This window comes from Somniosus microcephalus, chromosome 25 (assembly GCF_052327205.1).
Source record: "Somniosus microcephalus isolate GS21.2 chromosome 25, FLI_Smic_1.0, whole genome shotgun sequence".
Classification (NCBI taxonomy): Eukaryota; Metazoa; Chordata; class Chondrichthyes; order Squaliformes; family Somniosidae; genus Somniosus; species Somniosus microcephalus.
Window position 1 is genome coordinate 31412391 of NC_141011.1, and position 13450 is coordinate 31425840.

The 13450-nt window shown below is 47.9% G+C and overlaps 1 protein-coding gene across 6 annotated transcripts in view; it reads left to right on the forward strand.

The window, feature by feature from the left end:
- Positions 1–13450, forward strand: part of c1qtnf12 (C1q and TNF related 12) — a 106611-nt gene that overhangs the window by 32491 nt on the left and 60670 nt on the right. For all 6 annotated transcript variants that reach the window (XR_015073526.1, XR_015073525.1, XM_085967096.1 and 3 more), the window contains one exon: positions 12610–12791. Coding sequence is in view for 4 of the 6 variants with exons in the window: in XM_085967096.1 (XP_085823222.1) it covers positions 12610–12791 (182 nt within the window). In the remaining 2 variants the exon portion in view is untranslated. The remainder of the gene's footprint in view (positions 1–12609; positions 12792–13450) is intronic.

The following is a 13450-nucleotide window of genomic DNA, read 5'->3' on the forward strand; positions in this document are numbered from 1 at the left end:
CCGCCCTCAACCCGCCTCCATGCCAATGTCCCAGGAGGCGGGTACCCGACCTGTGCTGGGAGCCACCTCCCCGAGGCGGGAAGGGGATTAGTGCCAATTAACTGCCTGTTAACTGGTCGTTAACGGGCAGTTTTTTGCCTAATCCCTATTTTTAGCCCTGAAGTGTGGGCTTCCTGACGGCTCCAAACCACGCCAGGTTAGCGAGGCGGACCGTCGGTCTGCAGGGGTTGGAGGGGTCGAGATGTCCGTTGTGCAGGTGAGTGATGGGTGCATATGTGCAGAGGTAAGTGTGTGAGGTAAGTGTAAAGTGTTTTAATAAGTTTTACTTACCTTTTACTTTCTCCTGCAGGCTTCCTTCCTTCAGTTCTCAGGAGTCCCTCAGCTCACCGGCACAGAAAGCAGAATGGCCGCTGAACTGTCAAAAGCTGCAGCATTCTGCTTTCTGGTCTGGAGAGCTCTCTAACTGAGTCTGTGTAGAAGGACTCAAGTTAGAAGACAGATTGTCAGCGTTTGACAGCTTCACAGAGCTGTCAAATGCTGATTTTTCAGCTGTCAAAAGCTCTTGACAGAAGAAATGTCAATCACTGATGTCACCAGTAACCAGGTGTCCCTTAATTGGCCTGCTGAGCCCGCTGGGTGGGCTTAACAAGGTCAATCAAGGGAAAGTAGCGTGGGTTGGCCACAAGTTGATGGAGGCAGGACTACAACCCAAAAAGAAGGGAGTCCCGCCTCCAAAAGCTCCCCATTGACAAAATCGAGCCCTAAGAAGCTGCATTACCCTTCATTAGCAATTGTGGAATTGTGTAGGAGCAGAGGGCTACTTCTTAAGAGTTCCCTGTTTGTTGAACTGAAGAGGCGACGCTACGATTTCTGTGCCACCCCCCCCAGTGGAAGATGATTCAGAGAATGGGGTTTAAACCTCCACTTCTCTGATACAACACATTAAAGTATTCCTCGTGGGGGAATCTAGAACTCGGGGGCATAATTTCAGAATAAGGGGGCAACCTTTTAAATCAGAAATGAGGAGGAATTTCTTCTCTCAGAGGGTTGTGAATCTTTGGAATTCTCTTCCCCAGAGAGCTGTGGAGACAGAGTTATTGAATATATTTAAAGCGGAGATAGACAGATTTTTGAACGATAAGGGAGTCAAGGGTTATGGGGAGCGGGCAGGGAAGTGGAGTTGAGGTCGATGATCAGCCATGATCTTATTGAATGGCGGAGCAGGCTCGAGGGGCCAAATGACCTACTCCTGCTCCTACGTCTTATGTTCTATCCCATTGTGATTATAATAAATCCATCTGCTATCCAAGATTGTTCATCATAGAGAATCCTGCACAGATGAAATGATAAAAGTTATTTAACAGCGTGGATTTTTAAAACTCGGATCGGGTTTCCAGCGGGAAACGGGCCCGACTACTTAGCTTCCCGCCTGTCAGAGGCAGCAGGAGGCCACGCCGATTTTAACCGCAGGGCCTCATTTAAATGGGTGGGAAGAGGGCGCAGAGCGGCTGTCGGCAGTGGAAGATCCAGTGGCCCTTGGCCATCTGCTGGATTCCAGGTAAGTGGAGAAGAGGCGGTTTCGGGAGGGTCCCGTAGGAAGGAAGTGGCCGAGTCTGGAGTGGGGGGAGGCCGCGACTTTCATCCAGGCCCCACAAAGGACAGTTTTTTTGACTTAGCTGGACGGCCTCTTCGTCCTTCTCACCAGCTGCTGGCCTGCTCCAGCCTGGCGGGAAAACCATGACCACTTCCTGGCTCAGGTCCCGGCTCAAATGGCATCGGGGTCCTAGTGAAATAATAGGACTCCAATTTGCATAAATTCATGAGGCTCCCTCCCCCCCTTCCTCCCGTACTCCGTTTTAGGTGGCTGTCTCATCAGCTTGCAGAACCTGGCAAGTTAATATCGGAGATGATGGGAAAGGGTTGAGGTCAAAGCGGGCAAGTGACCTCACTTTTAACTGTCACCCGCCCATTTTATGCCAGGTGCTTCGGGTTAAAACCGACCCCATGGGCAGGATTTTCATTGGGCCGTGGAGGCGGGATTGGAGGTGTGTGGGGCATTAAAATCTCGAAATCGGGGGGCACGAACCCATCCCACCCCCAACCTGCCTCCATGCCAGTTTCAAAGGAGGCGGATACCCGACCCGCGCTGGGAGCCGGCGGGAAGGGGATTAGTGCCAATTAACTGCCTGTTAACAGATAGTTAACAGGCAGTTTTTAGCCTTATCCCTATTTTTATTGTTGAAATGTGGGATTCCCGACGGCTCCAAACCATGCCAAGTTAGCGAGGCGGGCCGTCGGGCTGAAGGGCTTGGAGGGGTCGAGATGTCCAGTGTTCAGGTGAGCGATGGGTGCATGAGTGCAGAGGTAAGTGTGTTTGGTGTGTGTAAAGTGTTTAAAGAAGTTTTACTTACATTTACTTACCTTTACAGCCTTCCTTCCTTCAGGTCTCGGGAGTCCCTCATCTCACTGGCACAGAAAGCAGAATGGCCACGAGCTGTCAAAGTTGCAGCATTCAGCTTTCTGTCCTGGATCAGCCTGAGAGGAAGGAATTAACTTGGAGTACAGATTGTCAGTGTTTGACAGCTTCAAACAGCTGTCAAACGCTGATATTTTATCTGTCAAAAGCATTTGACAGATGAAATGTCAATCTGTGACGTCACCTGTTGCCGGGTGGCCTTTAATTGGCCGGGCTGAACAAGGTCAATCAAGTGAAAATCGTGTGGGTTGGCCACAACTCGATGGAGGCGGGACTACAACCCCGAAAGTTGTAGTCCCACCTCCTACATGCCTCCTCAATCAAAATCCAGCCCCATGTCTCTGTTTAAAACGTTACCATGATTTCTTGCATTGAAAGCCACAAACTCTTGATGAAGCATCAGTGGCAGCATCTTATCATTGCCCGCCATTGTTGGTTTAGTAAATGAATAGTTGTGGAATATCTGATGCCTAACTTATTATAACAATTTTTGGGACAATTCAAAATGTGCCGTTCAGATAAAAGCTTCGTACGGATGGTAGGCTTTTGAAGCTGCATCTGCCCTCACCCAATAGGAGTCACTGGACAATAATCCTCACTGCAACTAACTAACTAATAACATAGATCAGGGGTCAATCCTGGGCCCATTCTGACCTCTGTTGCTCAGTAGCATGTATCATTGCAGTACACCGACCCACTGACCTGTCTGGGAAACTCCAATCTTAATAATTATACTGTTTCCTTAACCCACATGGGTTGAGCTGGTGTCTTTTAATAATTGCGGCATTACCTGTATATTAGGTGAACAGTCTTCACTATGTTTTCCATTCCAGTTATGAGGGGAATTTATAGATAATAACATGTTCCAGCATATTGTGTTGTTTTCTACTGTGAGCACAATGTTCTTCCAGCTGGAGTGACTCACTCTTCCCATCTGAAAGGAAGCCACAAGCTTCATACTTGGCACCCCTACAACTGAAATCAAAAACCTGGCCACAAGGAATTATAGGTTTGAATCCATGTCCCGCTGCTCTGCAGCACGTGGTACGGTTTTTAAAGTGGCTTGGTCTGCCCAATGCTCAAGGGTAACCGTTCAAATTCAAGTTGCGGTCTCAACCGATGTTCAAAATACTTATCCTCAGTTGAGCCATTAGATGGAGAACTTCACATTGACAAAGCTCTTGGGGTTATGAAGGGAAGGAAGAGAGAAACCTAACCACCACTTAGGCAAATCACAAAGTTGAACCGATGACAGCTGTATAGGAATTCTTAAGACCCTGCCTTCCTGAATAGAACAGAACAGGTGGAGAAGCTCTGAGGTTAATGGGTCTGAAAGTAGAAAAAGTTACTGGGCCCAAATGGCAATCATCCAGGAGTCTGAAGAAGGTTTGGGAGGAGATCACGGAGGCAATGGGCTGGATTTTCATTGAGGAGGCGGGTAGGAGGCGGGACTACAACTTTCGGGGTTGGGCGGGCTCAACAGGCCAATTAAGGGCCACCCGGCAACAGGTAACGTCACAGATTGATATTTCATCTGTCAAGACAGCGTTCGACAGCTGTTTGAAGCTGTCAAACACTGACAATCTGTACTCTAAGTTAATTCCTTCCTCTCAGGATGATTTAGAGATCTCTCCGGAACAGAATGCTGAATGCTGCAATTTTTGACAGATCGCGGCCATTCTGCTTTCTGTGCCGGTGAGATGAGGGACTTGCGAGACCTGAAGTAAGGAAGGCTGTAAAGGTAAGTAAAACTTCTTTAAACACACCAAACACACTTACCTCTGCACTTATGCACCCATCACTCACCTGAACACCGGACATCTCGACCCCTCCAAGCCCTTCAGCCCGACAGCCCACCTCGCTATCTTGGCGTGGTTTGGAGCTGTCGGGAATCCCACACTTCAAGAATGAAAGTAGGGATTAGGCTAAAAACTGCCTGTTAGCTACCTGTTAATAGGCAGTTAATTGGCACTAATCCCCTTCCAGCCTTGGGGAGGCGGGTCCCAGTGCGGGTCGGGTACCCGCCTCCTTTGAAAGTGGCATGGAGGCGGGTTGGGGGTGGGATGGGTTCGTGCCCCCCGATTTCGGGATTATAACCCCCCACACGAACCCAATCCCGCCTCCACGGCCCAATGAAAATCCTACCCAATGACTGTTCAGAAATTTTTGGAGGCAGGAGTTGTGTCAAAGCTCAGGAGGGTGGTAAATATTAAACCGTGTGCAACAAAAGGAAAGGGGATAAGCCAGACCATTATAAGAGAGTTAGGGCTGGATTTTGTGAATGGAGGTGAGTTGGAGGCGGGACTGCTGCTTGTCGTGTCTGTTGTATCCGTGTGTTAATGGAGACACGGAATGCAGGAGTTGGTTTCACAGGTGTTTACTGAACAAAGTCTGGAGGTGAACTAAAAGATACAAGACACTATACAGGCTTATATAGCCCGAGTGGCCACTACCGGCATTACAGTACACAGGGGCTCTTAAAGGTACATACACCACAATTCCTCCCCTTTTAGACAACCAGTACATAACATTTTAAGTAATCATTCATTAACATGTTTACAAGAACAATAATCTACACATTTGCTGCAGTTAATCAATTATAAGTCAGTCTCTCTGGAGGCTTCCTGACTCGGTCCGGATAACGCCTCGGTGGTGTAGTAGTTTTCGGTGGTGTAGTAGGTTCTTTTGGCAAGGTCGATTCGGCTTGAATGCCAGTGTCGGGTTCATCTGGTTCCAGTATCACCGGATCGGAGGTAGATACTATGGGTATCTCTGCTTCATCATTAGGCGTATAGAGTTGTGGTGTAGGTTGTCCCTTTTCGGATGACTCTATGATCTGGTCAGCATGGCGCCTTATTATGCTTTCTCCAATGTCCGCGGTATACATCAGCGGTCCTAGTCGTGTGCAAATAGTTCCAGGCTGCCATTTCTCGGTACGGTAGTCCCGGGCCAAAACTTGTTGACCTATCTGGAAGGTTCTAGTTGGCCTTTCATTCATGCCTTGAAATTGCCGGTTCTCTACGTCCGTTCTGATGTTTGGCTTGATCAAATCCAGCCGGCATCTTAGTCTTCTATTGAAAAACATCATGGCGGGAGTTTGGTTTGTAACCACATGTGTTGCATTCCTGTATGCAAACAAGAAGTTATCTACCTTATGTTGTAGATTTATGTCTTCATTACCCATGGCCTTTATGGCCTCCTTGAAGGTCTGGACAAACCTTTCAGCTAATCCATTGGTGGCGGGATGGTATGGGGCGGACGTGTAGTGCTTAACCCCATTGTTTTTTAAGAACTTCCTGAATTCTTCGGACACAAATTGCGGTCCATTATCAGAACAGATCTGTTCAGGCAGCCCATTCCTGGCAAATATGGTCCTTAATACTGTGATGGTTTTTTCCGTGGTGGTGGAGGACATCTTTATTACCTCCGGCCACTTGGAGTGTGCATCAACCGCGATTAAGAACATTGAGTCCATAAATGGACCAGCAAAGTCGATGTGTACCCTTTGCCATGGAGATGAGGGCCACTCCCATGGATGTAGAGGGGCTTGTGGTGGGGTGTTTTGGACCTTCTGGCATCCTAGACAGCTCTTGGTCATTTCTTCGATGTCTCCATCGATACCTGGCCACCACACAAACGCTCTGGCTAGGTTCTTCATTTTCAGTCCACCCAGATGCCCCTCGTGAAGCTCCTTTAGCACTTTATCCTGGAGTTTGGGTGGAATCACCACTCTGGATCCACACATCAAGGTTCTTCGGCACACTGACAGCTGTTCTCTTCTTTGCGAGAATGCTGGCAACAGTGGTTCGCCATGTGCTGGCCATCCCTTCACCGTTAAATCGTAGACTCGTGAGAGAGTCGGGTCATTTCTCGTTTCCTTTTCAATGGTAGAATTTGTTACTGGTAGACATTCCACTATGGTTGAGTGGAACATCTCCACTGGGTCCACTGTAGGTGCCTCTTCTACCGTTGGCAACGGTAGGCGCGATAACCCGTCAGCATTCCCATGCTGTTTTGATCCTTTGTATTCTATGTCATATTGGTGTGCCCCTAGGAAAAGGGACCACCTCTGTAGCCTTTGCGCTGTCATAATGGGAACGCCCTTTTTAGGGTTGAATATGGAGACGAGGGGTTGATGGTCAGTCAACAAGGTAAATTTTTGTCCGTGTAGGTAATGGTTGAATTTCTTCACTCCCCATACCAGGCTGAGTGCTTCCCTGTCGATCTGGGCATAGTTACGCTCAGCTGAGTTCAATGAGCGTGACGCAAAAGCTATCGGCCGCTCCGAGCCATCAGGGAATCTATGCGATAATACCGCTCCTACGCCGTAAGGGGATGCATCGCACGCCAGTCTGATTGGCAGTGATGGGTTGTAATGAGCCAACACTTCCTTGGACGTGATCAAGCCTTTGCATTTATGGAAGGCACGTTTACAGTCTTCGCTCCATTTCCAAATTACTCCTGTTTGTAGCAGTGCGTTAAGAGGGTGCAGAACAGTTGACAAGTTCGGTAAAAATTTATGATAGTAATTTATCAATCCCAGGAACGACCTTAATTGTGAGACATTTTCAGGTGCTGGGGCTTTTATGACCGCTTCAATTTTTTCAGGTGACTTATGCAACCCTTCTTCGTTAATTATATGGCCACAATATGATATTTGTTTCTGGAAAAATTCGCACTTGGGGCGATTTGCTCGTAGGCCCCGTTCTCTCAGCCTAGTGAGCACCTGCTCCAAATTGGCAAGGTGCTCGTTGTCATTTTCTCCTGTTACAAGGATGTCGTCTAGGTAGCATTGAGTCCCCGGAATCCCTTGGAGGACTTGCTCCATAGCTCTTTGCCAGATAGCTGGAGCTGATGCTACTCCGAAAACCAGTCGATTGTACTGGTACAGGCCTTTGTGTGTGTTTATCGTGAGATACTTTTTAGAGGCCTCCTCAACCTCCATCTGTAGATATGCCTGTGCCAAGTCAATTTTGGTGAAACGTTTCCCTCCGGATAGTGAGGCGAAAATATCTTCTATCCTCGGAAGAGGATACTGTACCGTGTGAAGGACCGGGTTTACAGTCACCTTGAAGTCCCCACAGATGCGAATTTTTCTCTGTTCTTCAGATTTATCATTATTCAACATTTTCTTCATGACCGGGACGATGGGTGTTGCCCACTCGCTCCAATCTATCTTGGATAACACGCCTGCCTTTTCCAAATTCTCCAGCTCTGCCTCGACTGCTGGACGAATTGCGTATGGCACCGGCCTTGCCTTGAAAAACTTGGGAATTGCCGCATCTTCCACTTTTATTGAGGCAGTGATGCCTTTCAAGGTTCCTAGTTCCTGTTGAAACACTTCTTTGGCGTTGGCCAAGATGTCTTTTAATCGTTCAGGTATGATGTCATCATCATTTTTTTTCTTACTGGTCACCGTCAGTGCCTGAATGGAGTGCCAGTCTAAACGTATCTTCCTGATCCATTCACGTCCCAACAGCGGTGGACCACCATCTTGCAGAACGTATAAATACAACTTCTGTATTTCCTTGCCGTTGTATACAACAGGCACCCTTATTTTCCCTCTGGGGTATACTTTCTGCCTCGTATATGTCTTCAAGATAATGGATGTGTCTTTCAAAGGTATATGTGGAAATAGCCGCTTGTAATCCCGTTGACTTATGACGGTCAGAGCTGATCCTGTATCTAGCTCCATTTTAACTGGGGACCCCGCTATCGTGAGGGTAACCCAAATGGTCTGGTAATCTTCTTTGGCAATTACATTATGTAATTTGAGACAGCTTAGTCTCTTGTTTCCGGAGTCGCTATCGCTCTTCTGGTCTTCGGAGCTACTGTCCGTCATCATTTGTACCTTTCTGTACTTTTCCTTATTGATTTTTTTTCTGTCAGTGGATTTTTTTTTCCCAGATCGGCATACACGTGCAATGTGTCCCATCTTTCCGCATTGCCTGCATGCTTTGTCCTTGAACCAGCAGTCCCTCTGGTCATGGGTGGATCTGCCGCAACGATAACATCTCTCGAAACCCTGTGTCATTTCATGGGTGCCGAAGTCCTGTGGCTTTTGCTGTATCTCTGCAGCTCCTCTTGCTGCTGCTTCGTATGATACAGCCACACTGAAAGCCTTGTCCAGTGTCAAATCTTTCTCAGAAAGTAGCCTTTTTTGTGTTCCTTCACTTAGGAGACCGCAGATGAATTTGTCTCGTAGAGAATCTGCCAGTCCTGTCCCGAATTGGCAGTGCTTTGACAGCTTTCTTAATTCGGTGAGGTAATCAGCGTTACTTTCATTCTTGTGCTGATTCCTCCTGAAGAATTTGAATCATTCCGCTATCAGCAGCGGTGTTGGGTTTAAGTGCTCCTGTAGGGTATCAACAATCTCCTTAAAATTCTTGTCCATCGGTTTGGCTGGAGTGATTAAGTTTCGTAACAGCCCGTATGTCCTTGCGCCCATCAGATTTAGAAGTACCGATGCCTTTTTATCATCCTCTACTTCATTCGCTGTGCAATATACCTCCACTCTTTCCACATATGTGGTCCAATCCTCTATATCACTATCGAAAGCAGTAATATTGCCAGTCTTAGGCATCCTGAAAATCAAAAATGGCGCCTCCCGCGCTTCCCTTTCTTCCCTGCCGAGGAAAAAATGGCGCCTCCCGCCGCTGCTGACAAAGCTGTTCTCCGTGGTTTTTATTTACACAGATATTTTTAATAGTTGGAGACTCGTTCCCGCCGGACTCTCTGGGACTTTTCCCTCCCTCTGCTTGGTCCAAACGCCGACCTGCTTTGCAGCGCCGGCCGTTTCCCGAGTGCTCCACCCTCCGTCTCTGTTTGCCTCCGCCTTCCGACTCGCTGCTTGGCCCCGCTGCAGAGCCACTCGATCGAGCCCCAGCCCGCCGCCCAGGAAGGATTAGTGCAGTACCTGCCACCAGCCCGGCTAGCTGGTGAAACCAGTTTTTTTTTTTTCGTTTTTTTTTTTCTTCGACCTTCGTCTGAGGAATCGATCTCCTTGAGGTGCTGCCGAATTGCAGGTAAGTCCGTTTCCAATTCGTCGCCACTGTTGTATCCGTGTGTTAATGGAGACACGGAATGCAGGAGTTGGTTTACAGGTGTTTACTGAACAAAGTCTGGAGGTGAACTAAAAGATACAAGACACTATACAGGCTTATATAGCCCGAGTGGCCACTACCGGCATTACAGTACACAGGGGCTCTTAAAGGTACATACACCACAGTGTCAATGTCTCGCCTCCATCCTCGCCTGACCATTCAGAGGGATTTTCCCCTGATTGAGCTTGTTAACCCTGCCCTGTGGGCTCAGCAGGCCAATTAGGGAAGAAGTCACTGACAGATCACGTCAACGTCAGACGTGCTATCTGTCGAGACTTCTTGAAAGAAATGACAGCGTTTGACAGCTCTGTGAAGCTGTCAAACACTGACATTCTCTTTAGTTTGATGAGACTTTGAGGTGAGGACTCATCAATCATTGCAAATTTGTAGATTTCAGATGTCTGATGGATCGGAGGGTCCATCAGCCATTACCTGAAATTGACAAGCAGGATGTCCGCTCACCTGATCCTCCGCGGCTAAAGGCTATGGAAGGAAAACAAGGTAAGTGAACACTTTTTTTAAACTTATCACTCACCTTGCATACTTACCACTCCACACTTGCACCCATCACTCACCTCTACACCTTACTTCCAGGTGCCTCCAACCGCCGCAGACCTCCTCCACGTCTCCTCCAACCCGGCGGGGTTCTCTGAGGTCGGGAAGCCTTCACCTGTGAAGGTAAAATGGCACTAATCCTTTTTTTTGCCTGTTAACAGGCAGTTAAAAGGAGTAAATGCCTTTCCCACCTCCAGGAGATGGGACCCGAAGCTGCACATCCTCCCGCCTCCTGGCAAAAGGGCACGGAGGCGGGATGGGGGCAGGTTTGCCGTCCGCCCCCACTTTCTGCTACTTTACCGGCAGTCCCGCCTCCATGCCCGCCTCCTCGAGGCTGAGAAAACCCAGCCCTTAGTCTCGCCTCGATTGGAGGTAAGCTTTGAGTCCATATACATGGGATGAAATTAGCGAGCGCTTTAAAGACGGGGCAAATCGGAGAGAGTCAGCGTGGATTTGTATCAGGCAGTTTGTGCTTGACTAATTGAACTGAAGGTAAAGGGAATGTAGTGGATGTGTGTGTGTATGGATTTTCAGGAGGTATTTGATTTGTGTATGTAAGAGAATCATTGATCCCAAAATTCCAATTGGGGCCTGGGCGTATCTCGGGCGGAAAGATCCCAGCGGGAGACGAGAAAATAGAAGACAACCAGGTTTTGCCTGGATTCAACCCTGCATTTATGGTCCAGCCATTTTCTGGGGGAGCCACAGGCAGATCTGTGTGTGTGTGTAATACAGGTTGAGCGTCCCAAATCTGGAGTTCCGGAATCCGGACTCCGGGACGATTGGTGGCAGGGGTTCCGGAATCCGTAAAATGTTCCGGAATCCGGACCCCCCCCCCCCCGAGGGAGGCTTACCAAAAACCGGAAATAGCGCAACCTGGGCCCAGGCCTTTCCGGACTCGGCACATGTTTCCGAAGTCCGGAAATATCGCAACCTGGGATCGGGCGTTTCTGGACTTCGGACACCAGAAACACGTTCCGAAGTCTGGAAAAACCCGAAAACCGGCCCGGCCTCGGTCCCGAGGTTCCCGGATTCGGGAAGCTCAACCTGTATAAAAAATGTTTCACAAACTCCATATTGAGCTATATTTTATACTTTTCTACACACTTTTATATTTTCACTAGTTATGGAAATGCCTCCTCAGGGCCCCACAAGGGAAGTTTAGTTTCCCTTGTCCCGGATACCCTTCCCCCTTTCCCTCCCACTGGACCCCCTCCCCTCCCCCCCCAAACCCCGAACCCCAATCCGCACAATTACCCGAGTTCCTTGGCCGCCCGGTTTTCTCCAGGCCCAGGAGCTGCTTTCCGCCCACCTAAAAGGAATGGGGAAAAATTGAAAAAACTAAATTCAATGAACAAAATGCAACAAAAGCAACCCACCAATTCTCCCAAAAAAAACCCAATTAGTCAGTCACTCCCAAAATAAGTCAACATACCTTTAAGAAAACTCACTCTCGGAGGGCAGGGAGTTAGGTTTTACTTGGATACAGCAATGTTGTTACTGCTCCGGGCCTTATGAAATGAAGGGTAGGGAAGCCCCACCCTTATTAGAATTCTGGAGCGTCTAATGAGCTTGTGCTGTGATTGGAGGCCTCCAGTGGTGGCAATGTAACCCAATCGCAAAAAAGCCAGCCTGCATGGTCCCAGAGATGTAAGGCCAAGTCACTGAATATATTTAAGAAGGATATAGATAGATTTCTTGACACAAAAGACATCAAGGGGTATGGGGAGAGAGCGGGAATATGGTATTGAGATAGAGGATCAGCCATGATCACATTGAATGGCGGAGCAGGCTCGAAGGGCCGAATGGCCGACTCCTGCTCCTATTTTTCTATGCTTCTATGAGTAGGTGTAAGATCTAACCCTGCCATTTTATGGCCTGCCCAGGCCACTCGTATATATTTGCAATTGGCTCGTTGCATTGCTAAATTTCCCTTTGTGACCCCAATATATAAAATGAAAAAAAAAACTAATAACCTCAGAAGTCACGTTATGACACAAGCATGGTCATGATGGATCCCATCTTTTCAGTTTCACACCCAATAGAAATAAAAATGGGGAGCGATGTAAAACGGGCTGCCGACTCACTTGACACTATCACACAAGCCAAGATCTACCCCAATCAATAATGGATCAAACAGATAAGATCACACAATGTGACATAATAAAACTCACTACACACTTGGTTTGAGCATAAAGCAAGGCTTTAATCAACTTGTTTCAGAACATGGAGGTCTAGTTGTACTTCACTAGTACCTTGTCTTACAAAATGTCCCTGGCAAGCTGGGGCTGACGCCCGAGTATTTATACTCCTTGGACGGCGCCACCAGCTGGCCGTCCAGCGTTATTTCATGAGTAGTTTCTTGATGAATGATGAGATTTATAACACAATGCTTTAACCACAATTTGATCCTGTTCTTTTTGAGGTGATCTGATCGGGCTTTCATGCTTCGGTATTTTTCCTTGCCTTTCTCAGAAGCAGCAGAGAGACGGGCAACTGTGCTGACAGAGGTACATGCAAGTTTGAGTCCACCACCTTCTCTCTCGTTTGATGACAGCCGTCCATACAAAAGAGTAGAGGAAGCTTTTCACTGCAAACTGAAGGGGATGGTTATTGTGGACAAAAGGACTCTCTTAGAGCTGCAGAACTTCCAGACGGTAAGAAAGTCTAAAGCCCTTTGTTTCGATATCGCACACCTGGAATCAAAGGGCTAAATAGTATCAAAGTGCAAATAAAGTCCCTATGGACCAAGAAACTATTACGATGTATATGAAAAGTTAAGAGAATTTAAATTGAGAGAAACAGAAATCTTGCCTGTAAACAAAACAGACACTGAGCTCTAAATCTACGACGGTGAATTGAACTTTTCTGAGCAACTGAGTTGTGGCTGTTTGGGTCAGATTAGATTCTTTAGCTTGTTCCCAGCTGGAATTGGAACACACCTGGAGTCACTGGGCAACTGAGACCAAATAATTACCTGCCCAGCTCATGGGGGCAGTTTCACACCCACTAGAAATAAAAATGGGGGAGAGATGTGAAACGGGCTACCGACTCGCTTGACACTGTCAGCTGTGGCTCAGTGGGTAGCCCGCTCCCCTCGGAGTCAGAAGGTTGTGGGTTCAAGTCCCACTCCAGGGACTTGTGCACATAAAGCTAGGCTGGCACTCCAGTGCAGTGCTGAGGGAGTGCTACACTGTCAGAGGTGCCGTCTTTCGGATGAGACGTTAAACTGAGGCCCTGTCTGCTCTCTCGGGTGGACATAAAAAATCCCATGGCACTATTTCGAAAAAGAACAGGGGAGTTATCCCCGGTGTCC